The sequence below is a fragment of the Centropristis striata genome, chromosome 19, assembly GCF_030273125.1.
Source record: "Centropristis striata isolate RG_2023a ecotype Rhode Island chromosome 19, C.striata_1.0, whole genome shotgun sequence".
Classification (NCBI taxonomy): domain Eukaryota; kingdom Metazoa; phylum Chordata; class Actinopteri; order Perciformes; family Serranidae; genus Centropristis; species Centropristis striata.
Window position 1 is genome coordinate 9,348,323 of NC_081535.1, and position 9,937 is coordinate 9,358,259.

General features: G+C 37.3%; 1 protein-coding gene across 1 annotated transcript; it reads right to left on the minus strand.

The window, feature by feature from the left end:
* Positions 1–534: 534 nt before the first annotated feature.
* On the minus strand, positions 535–8,212 carry LOC131992774 (fibropellin-1-like). Its single transcript, XM_059358464.1, has 4 exons — positions 8,086–8,212; positions 4,804–5,189; positions 3,026–3,092; positions 535–1,622 (listed from the first exon to the last, which is right to left on the minus strand). Exons 2-3 carry the CDS (start codon positions 5,088–5,090, stop codon positions 3,053–3,055), a joined length of 327 nt encoding a protein of 108 aa, XP_059214447.1. The 5' UTR covers positions 5,091–5,189; positions 8,086–8,212; the 3' UTR covers positions 535–1,622; positions 3,026–3,052.
* Positions 8,213–9,937: the final 1,725 nt, after the last annotated feature.

Below are 9,937 nucleotides of genomic sequence, written 5' to 3' on the forward strand. Positions count from 1 at the left end.
ATTGAATTTCAGTTTATAGACAAAATGTTTGATTAAAATTAGTTTACTTCCAAATACATTATCTTTTTCTTATTTTTCTCAGCAACTGTGATGGACTCCAATTTATTTTTTGTAATTTGATTATGAAACAGTTTTGTATATGTATCTAGCTACTCCCCAACACTGGCTCTGACCCATCACTTCCTACAGAGAAGAAAGACAAAAACTGCTCAGCCATTTACAATGCATTTATGTACAAATGCACACGCTGCCTAACACACTCTACACACACACACGCTGCCTAACACAGTCTACACACACACACGCTGCCTAACACTCTACACGCACATGCAGCCTAACACACATGCTGCCCAACACACTCTACACCAACCCGTTCTCATTCCCAACGCGTAAAATACAGACGATTTGTCACACCCCGAGACAACCTCTACACACACATGCAGCCGCACACATACGCGCACTCACACTGCCTAACACACATGCTGCCACACACACACACAGGCATGCACACACACATTAGTCATCAAAATATCCTCCATTCTTTCTGATACATTTATTTACATTTATATTTAGAAAGTTTGCATTTATTATTGTGTGATCCAGATATACAAAAACAGAAAGACATGGTCATTAAGAAGTTTAGTGTCTTGCAAATGCTCATAGAGCTCAGAGTTACAAAAATATATTAAACATAGTAATTCAGTCAGAAGTGTAAAAAAACAAACAGACAAAGCACAAAAAAGATTTAGGTCCTCTTAAAATGGTAATAAATCAAATCTGGTTAAATTCCAGGCTTACCCCGAATTAATTTGCTCTGATTTGCAAAAAACTGTATGAACTGACTCCTTTAGCGTGGAGGATAAAAACATGGCTGTAAGAATTGCTCACCATCACTGTAACAGCCACACCTGCTGTCTCTGTATTTTAGAGAAGCTATTCATCCATCAGGCATCACATAACAGGTGAACATTTGCATTGTTTTACTAAATGCAGCCAGTGTTAGAGCTCACATTCAGTTCATCTATGGATACAGGGTTTTGCATACAACAATGAAGTAGATTTTGATGACATGGAGAGGCGGATCCTGACATTTCTCACTGTGCATTCAAACTACAAACATCATGATCATTTAGTCCATAAAAGATTGTTCATTTCTTGCAGAATTATGCCCACAACACCAAAATACTTGCATCTACTGTTGGGTTGATGGTTACAGTTTTTGGTTTAGTTGTTCTCTAGCACTATATGCCCACAATAACTCATAATTCTATAAATAACGATGTGAATAAACATTTTAAAAAAACTAAAATAAAATAAACTGGCAATGGATACAGAGCACTAAACAGGACATCTAAAAGTTATTGCACTAATAAGCAAATAATTATAGTGACCTCATGAATGAGTAAATGAAATACATAATTACTGCAGGAAAGTAGTGTCGCTGTAAAGCTCCATCAAAGCTCAGTTTAGCAGTTCAGGATTTGAGTTTCTGGGATGCTGCAGCATCAGTCGTAGAAAAGCAGCCACATGTCAGACAATTCAACAAACTGCGCAGTAAGTGTGCTGCAGAAGAATTCTGCTGGAAGCCCAAGAGAGTCACTGGACACAGTGTCATGGTTGACCTGGAGGAGAATGACAGATTGATTATTTAAGTTTTTCTGTTTCAATTATAGTGACATAAAAGTCCACACTTAGATACATATTTAAGGTGCCAGCAGTCTGTGAGGTGAAGGTTCCCTATGGAGGTTTTCGACCACTAGTATTGCTATAGAGCAATGTTTTAAGTGCGAGCCTTTATTTTTGTCCAGTACATAGGGGGAGCCATTCCCTTCCTGCCATTAACAGAGATTTGGTCACAGTGAAGAGCCGACCTTAAGTCATTTCAACGTGGGGAAGCTGACGGATGAATGCAGTTTCGAAGTAGTACATTTACTCAAGTTCAGGATTTTAGTACAATTTTTTAGGTACTTATACTCTACTTGAGTATCTCCATTTACATAACTTTGTACTTCTACTCTACTACGTTTTTGCAGAAATGTCTTCTTCTTGCAAATGCTAGGGAATAGTGTCCCCTTGTAATACCTAAATTTACTTCTTTTTTGCTTCTTTAAAAAAAACTCTTGAAGGCAACGTCTTTTAACCCTGTGTGAAGCACTTTGGTGCGGCTCAGCAGTCTGTAAATGTGCTATAGAAATACAATTAGACTTGACTTGTCTTGAGAAAATATAGTTTGTTACTTTTCAGGTCAATTTTTAACATACAAACATGATTAAATTCAAGGTGATTTGAAATTATTTTTAAAACCTCATAACAGTATATTACATTCTTAAAATGAGCTAAACCTTGAGAAAATTATAACACTGCTTGCATCAATAATAATCCAATAATATTTTTTGAATATATTCTACATAATGAGTAGTTTTACTTTTGAGACGTTCAGTACATAGTACAGTTTTGAATGCAGTAAGGAATCGGAAGACTTTTTCCACTCCTGTTGCTGCCCATCTGAACATGCACAGATTTTTCTCCACCATGCAGAGTTCAACATGCTGGTTTTCTACCAATAACCGGCACCGTCAGGAAGCCCTTTTAAAAATGCTTTGCTTTGCTTTTATGGGGAACGGCCCTTTTCGGCAGTTTTCAGGGTGATTGCCGTGCAGTGGTGTGAAGTCAGTTTAACACACCAACAAATGTAGCGATGTGCAAATAAAGGCAGTGAAGAAGAAGACAGAGAGCAAGTAAACATGGATGTAAACACTGTCGATATCCCATCCTAATCCTTTTGCAAATGCTTTATGAGGACACAGTGTTTGTCGGACTTCAAGGTAACACACATCGTATGTAAACACAACTTTTGTTTGTTTACAAGAAAACTCCGCAGGGTACCTTTCCAATAATTCCACAAGTAAATTTGTTTTAAGGTGCCGTCATTTATATTGTAATTAAATTATCTTTATACTTTTACACACTTTATAGTCAAATGTGATTCCCAAGCATCTTGGAACATATTCAGGTGAATACCTACCTCAGATATAAAGGAGATGTTTCCACATCACACAACAATGTTGTATTGACGTTTTGCTGCCAGCATCCTGTTGACAACAGACAAAAGCTCAAATTAATTTTTGAACATTTTCTAATCTTATGTTGATGGAATCATTTAGCCAACTGGCTGAACACACTACAGGTGAAGAAACACTGAACTATAGTTCAGCACATAGCAACTCACAGCTTGTAGTAAAAATAAAGACTGACATCAGTCATTCCAAACACACTGCAGGCAGTTTTGAACAGCTGTCTTTGTTGCTTGGCTACATTTTCAAGTTACACCTTGAAACCCTTATAATTCACGAGGGATGACATGTTTACAATGTAAACACAATCCTTCTTCCAGTGCATTTATACAGCTGGGACTAAATCAATCAAACACTGGGTGAGTGAGACGTTTTTTCAACATAAAATGCTCATTTCTTAGTCTACTAAGTCTTAACATCCTATTCTTCTTCTCTTTATCACACACAAACCAGGTTCCTGTTTTTCTGTTTGGGTGTTACAAGTAATGGTCAAACATTTTTGAGACAGCACACCTTTTTCTTTTCTTTTCAAGAGTAATATGAGAGGATCAGAATCAATCTCATGCCTTTAGTATGGAGCAGGAGTCAGCACAGAGGTAGCTTTGCTTTAGTATAACAAACTAGATTGGGGGAAACTAGCCTAGCTCTGTCCAGTGTTGTCAAATATACTGATTTCTTAGGAAAAAAATACTTTGGCTTGAATTCAACTGCTTTCACATATAAAGTCTGGTTTTGGTTTGCTTTCACACTGTACAATGCACCAAGCATTGTTAACAAATGTCACGCTGGTGACAATGTCCTTCGTCTATTGGACAGAAAACAGGTGCATCTCAATAAATGTATTATTTAGTGCATATAGATGGACATACTTTTCAGAGGACAGCATTTCCATATTAAACAAAATTGGTCTTTTGTAATATAAATAACAAGTAATACAATTTTGAGACACTGAATTTTAGGTCTTCATTAAATGTAAGTCACACTCATTATAATTAGAAGAAATTAAATAAATTAAGACATGAAATGTTTCATTCTGTGTGCAATTGATCTATTTAATGTGTTATTTCCACTTTTGAATTGAATTACTGACATAAATGAACTTTTCTATGATATTCTAGTATATTGAGATGCATGAGGGAAAGAGCTGACACTTGTGGCAAATTGTGACTTTAATGGATTGTTTGAGGTTTTTTTCATTGATCCGCTGTGTGATTGATTCCATTAGCCACTATTCTGTCACCAAATAGTTTGAAGACCTTTTTTGTAGCCACAAGCAACTTCATGTGATCGTCTGACCATATTTCAATAAAGGCCTCGATTCATCATTAGACCACGTCTGTCCACGAGACATTTTTCCAGCCTGCTACCACTGTGCCTGCTGTTGATTCTCAAATTTTGCCCAAATTCAATCCAGAATGTGCAGTGAACCAAACTGTGGTGCACTTGAAAGTGAACAGAGACCCCTGTTCTTCGTTTGAGTGTTCATCAGCAAAAACCAAACAGACGAACTGACAAAACAGGTTTCAAGCAGACACAACAGCCCGGGTGTAAAAGCACCCTTTAGATGTTTTGCATATTTTTTCCATTTCAGCCAGGCTAGCTGCTTCTCTCTACTTCCAGTCTTTATGTTAAGCCAGGTTAACCGCACCCAGACAAGATTTATGTCTTGAAAAGAAAGGAAATAAGCATCAGTTATTCCCCCAAAGGCTCTTAACAGATGCTTCAGTACCTGTTCCTCTTCTTTTGCTTCTGCCTCATCTTTGCGAGGATGAAAGCCACGATCACCACCCCGATGATGACGGCCAGCACACTCAGGGTCAGCGGTAAACTCAGGGCCCCGTTGACCGTGTCGTCGCAGGACTCACCCTGGTAGCCCAGCGCACAGTTGCAAACCAGATCTGCGCTGCCACCCGGAAGAACCACACAGGTACCGTGGCCACTGCACTTAGTCTCTCCGCAGGTCGGCAGGCTGTAGTCGATGCCTCTCGCTTGGGGAGGAGGGAAAGAGGTGGACATAGTAGAAGATGGAGAGGAAGGAAGGAAACACTGAAGGGAGGGAGTGATAAGTGGAAGGAGAATAGGAGAGTTGAGAGATGAGAGGAACGAGGCCACACCCTAAAACACAAAGAGAAATACAAGAGAAGAGAAGACAGTTATTTTTCTGTAAGTAAACTCAAGTGGATGTTCTGGGATCAGGATCAGTCAGTCATGGCTGACATGTCTGCAGGTGTTTTGTAGCTTTCCTCCATAACTCCATTCAACTCAGCTAAGTGGTAACTGACTGAGGTTCTGGTACAAATCTGATTGACTGGCTGAACAAAGCAGAAATAGTCATAATTCAGAACATTTATTTGAAATAACATTCAGCTTATCACGTTTCTTTGTATATGTATTATAAATGGACACATATTGTAACGCCATTGTACTAATAAATATTGCAAACATTCTGTAAAAAGCCTTGTATGTCCTTGCCAACTTTGATTTGGTATATTTCACCTCTCATACAGTTTGGTGATTGTTGTAATTGTATTGTGCCTAAACTCACATTTTAAGCTCTGAAGCCACCCAAAATACAACCACATCCTTTGTACAGCAACTTATTATGAACTATATTTATGTTTGCAGTAAGAGGCGCCCCCTAGTGGACATAGTAGTTATGCCGAGGACAAACTGATGCAAACAAGGGAGCAATGATGCATATAACAAATGGAGTCTTGGGCTATTTTGTCAATTTTTTAATCTTTTGCATGTCTTTGTAAGTCATTCTGTGTCTTTTTTTGGTCATTTTGTGTCTGTTGTGTCTTTTTTTTTGTCATTTTGTGTCTTCTGTGTTTTTTTTAATTTTTATCATTTTGTCTTCTCATTTTGTGTCTTTTTTTAGTCATTTTGTGTCTTTTTTGTGTCATTTTGTGTCATTTTTTAAAAATCATTTTGTGTCTTTTTTAGTCCTTTAGTCCAACATAAAATGTGATTTTGAATCTTTTTTTTTTTAACTTTCAAAACACTATCATGCTCAATAAAGAATTTTAAATGTTGCAAATGTGAACAAAGGTTGCAAATATAACATATAAGAGGGTTAAATCCAGTTCTATCATTTTATACAAAATATATTTGAGCTTGTCTCCAATTTTACTTGGTATATCATCATCAAACTGAAACTGGCCTCATGGAGTTTACAGCCAGAACTGTAGAGGTAAATTTACAGTAGGGCTCCACGCTGCTTTGTTTTCTAGTCTGGATGTGATGAAGAAGTCTGGATTTGGAGCTTTTGGAGACTCCAGAGGGTTAAACAAGAAGTTTTGTTGTCTACACCTTAAAAAACGAATGTGTTTAAAATGGTTGTATTTGTGGTCTTACGGTTTTGGAGGTTAAGACTGTGCTGCCTTCAGGTTCCTAACAGAAATGCTAGAATTGCATGCTTTGTACAAAGAATGTGGTTAAACATTTATAATAGGGACAGTACGGATTATGTGGAGATAAGATAATCTCATCACTGAGCATCAGTGGTGGCAAAACTATTCAGATCCCTTTCTTAAGTTAAAGTACTTATACCACACTGTGAAATTACTCCACTACAAGTAAAACTCCTGCATTCAAAACATACTGAAGTAAAAGTACAAAAGTTTCAGCATCAAAAGTACTCATTATGCAGAATGGACCAACTCAGACTGTTTTATATATTCCATGTATATTATAGGATTATTATTATTGATGCATTCATGTAAGCAGTGTATGCATTTTCTCAAGGTAGGGTTAATTTAAACTACTTCTTATACTATTATGAGGTGTAATTAAAAGAATATCACTTTAAATGCATCATGTTCTTTTATGTTAAATCTTGAAGTGTAAAGTAACTAAAACTAAGTAGAAAGTTCAATATTTGCCTTAAAATGTAGTGAAGTAGAAGTATAAAGTTAAATAAAATGGAAATACTCAAGAAAAATACAAGTACCTCAAAATTATACTTGAGTACAGTACTTGAGTAAATGTATTTAGTTACTTTCCACCACTGCTGAGCATGATGGTATCAAGAGTTTTTTTTTTAATTAAATGGATCTCAATTACATCATATATATAAAAACATACAAATTTAATACCACTAAGTTTTGTGTTTCCATTTCTATTTTTTTAATAATGTAAAACCGGTATCAAAAAAAGCAAGATATTGTGTTTGATAGTAGAGCTTGTTCACCATTTCCACTGCTTGCTCATGGAAGTGGGAGCTGCCTGCTGTGTCGTGTTTCGCCCTCAGACATATTTTACTTTTAAATCATCACATACAAATGACCAAACGCGCCTGACAGCCTAATAGCACAGACTATTTGTTGTAGTAGTACTGTACATCTTGCCTGAAGACAAAATGTGATTGGATTTTTCTTATATGCAGTACTTCTTCCAACATGAGAAACAAGGGGAAGTACCCCTCCTAGCAACTCTGTTGTTTCATCATCAACAGTGTGAGGTATACAGGGACCGGCTCTATACTCTGACTATGTGAAGAAAAACCCAAAGGGAGACTCTGGGCTCGGGGCTGCTTGTTATCAACTGAGAAACAAACCTTGTACAAATGATAAATAAATGTTAAAGGACACAACTGAACCTCGAATAAAACAAGTTGAATCTAAACTGCCTCAAACAGTAACAAAATGTTGAAAATATAGGCTACCTATACTGTCTATGACGTGACGCCTAACTAGATCGACTTGTGACACGACTGCCGAACAAAATGTTGCACTACAGCCTCCCATAGAATAAATAAACCAGTGTGAGAAAGGTCACTTCCAGGATGTAAGAGACAAGACTGTCCATTATCTAAAGCTATACAGCGTGGCAGGTTAACTGATAAAATACGTGGTGGTGGTGAAGTTATTTTACTTCTCAGGTATCTCGTCATTCAGGTTTCCCACCAACACAGCAAGGCTGTGATTAAAACTAGCTTCAGGGTGGGAGTACAGAACAGTAAAATAGGAAAAGGAAAAGAAAAATGTAAAGAAAAAGAAAATCTACTCACAGAAGCAGAGAATGCAGACGTGGCGTCTTAAAATGAGAGTTAAATTGTTTGTAGTTTGGGTGGCTCAGGTGTTCCTGTGTGTGCTAAAGGTCCTGGGTCTTTGAAAAAGAATCTAAAGTTCCTCTTTCAGTGAGGGAATCTGCAACAAAAGGAGGGGAGGGAAGAGGAAGAAAGCCGAGACCTGTGAATACCTGCCTCTTTTTTTCCCATAAACACACACACACACCAAATCACCTCCTCCCTCCCTCTGCCTTATCTTTAAATGGGTTGAGTCACACTCTTGCTCACAGCAAATATCCTTGACATAAATGCTGCAACTTTAATTTACATAATGTGAGCACGAACTAATGTTATGCCTTAATTAATCCATGACTCACTCTGACGCACAGAACTCAATGCAGTGGGAAAAACAAACTACATTTAAGTGGCTCATTTAAGACAATATTTCATAAAATAAACACAGAGGATGCAAAGACAAAAAAAACGAAAAGAAAAATAAAGATTTTATGTGTAAGAATTTTTTTTAAACATGGTGTTGATGTAATAATATTGACCGCATCGCTTTTTCCAGAGAATTGGATGCGGAATTGCATTCTCACACGCACCCTCACCTACAGTCAGTCTATTGTACTGAATTACTATTGAACTGAAGGTGTGTTTGCCAGATGAGTGGGACTGGAAGGAGGAGGAGGTGAGTTATAACAAGGTGAGCTGGCAAGCCCTGACATGACTCACGTGTCTGTAACATGCAGCTCTCCATACATCTGTTGAGCAACTGCTAGAATGCAGCTTTTCCTCTGTCTCCTAACAGTCACTTTTTGATAAGATTTTTTGTTTTAGGGTCATCACTCCAGACATGTAAATATTGACCGTCACTTTATCTGAATAAGTACTGAAAAGATTGTCATTTTGCACATTCCTGGTCCACAGAGGACGAATCCCATTGAGTCCAGAGATTCCCTTGACTTCTCTATTGCATGACAACCTACAAGCCACTGTAAACAGAGTTCCTACTTAAAGAGGTACACATTCAGCATTGCATTCTTGTAACGTTGTAAAATGATGGGCAGTTTAAAAGATGAAAGTCAGTGTAGTAATTGTATCTATTCCTTGTGCTCTTCCTTGGCTTTTTACATTTTACTATTTTATTTCCTTTATAACTCTAACTCTGCTTTTAAATTGAGTTTTATCAGTATTTTATTGCTTTATTGTTTTATTATTTTATTGAGTGTGCTTCAAAGAGCACACTATATACTATTCACTGGGCTTAATCCTATTTATTCTTCCGTGTTTTTTTTCTGTCAACTACTCCTTCCAGAGTTTTGGTTGCACATACACTAAAAAGATATCAAATCGACCGGCTCGGCCATGACTAGTGTGCTGTGGCTTTTCTAAGGATTTCGGTTTTCAAATTTTCAAATTATTTATCAAAACACGCCAAAAAAATCCCCCTAATGTTACCCTATGGAGAGGCTAGAGTGGATGACATCATCCGCTAGTGTGCAGAGGGAGAGAAAATTTTGTCAAAAATACATTTGGAAACTGCGCTCGAAGCTGCATATGCCACTCTACAGAAATAATTTATACATAGAAACGTAGGAAAATTCATCTTCTCGCTCACATTCAACTGCTAAAGCTGTCAGAGTTATAGTTGATGTGGCAACAACACACATCCACAGCCACATAGACCACCATGTTAAAAAGGCGGGAACATTTCTGGAGGAAAGCAGTTTCTTCTGATCCCTCTAAAAAACAATTTCTTCATTTTTCTTCACAAAACACATATGTAGACATTCAGGAAGAACTCAGGATGCTCAAAGTGATGTTGGTTCACTAGAGTCAATAATGTTTG

Excerpts from the sequence above, each read along its gene's own strand:
- LOC131992774 (XM_059358464.1), bottom strand. The coding sequence starts at position 5,090 with ATGTCCACCTCTTTCCCTCCTCCCCAAGCGAGAGGCATCGACTACAGC. Across the intron at positions 3,093-4,803 it reads AAGCAAAAGAAGAGGAACAG|GATGCTGGCAGCAAAACGTC; the intron begins GTACTGAAGCAT and ends TGTTGTCAACAG.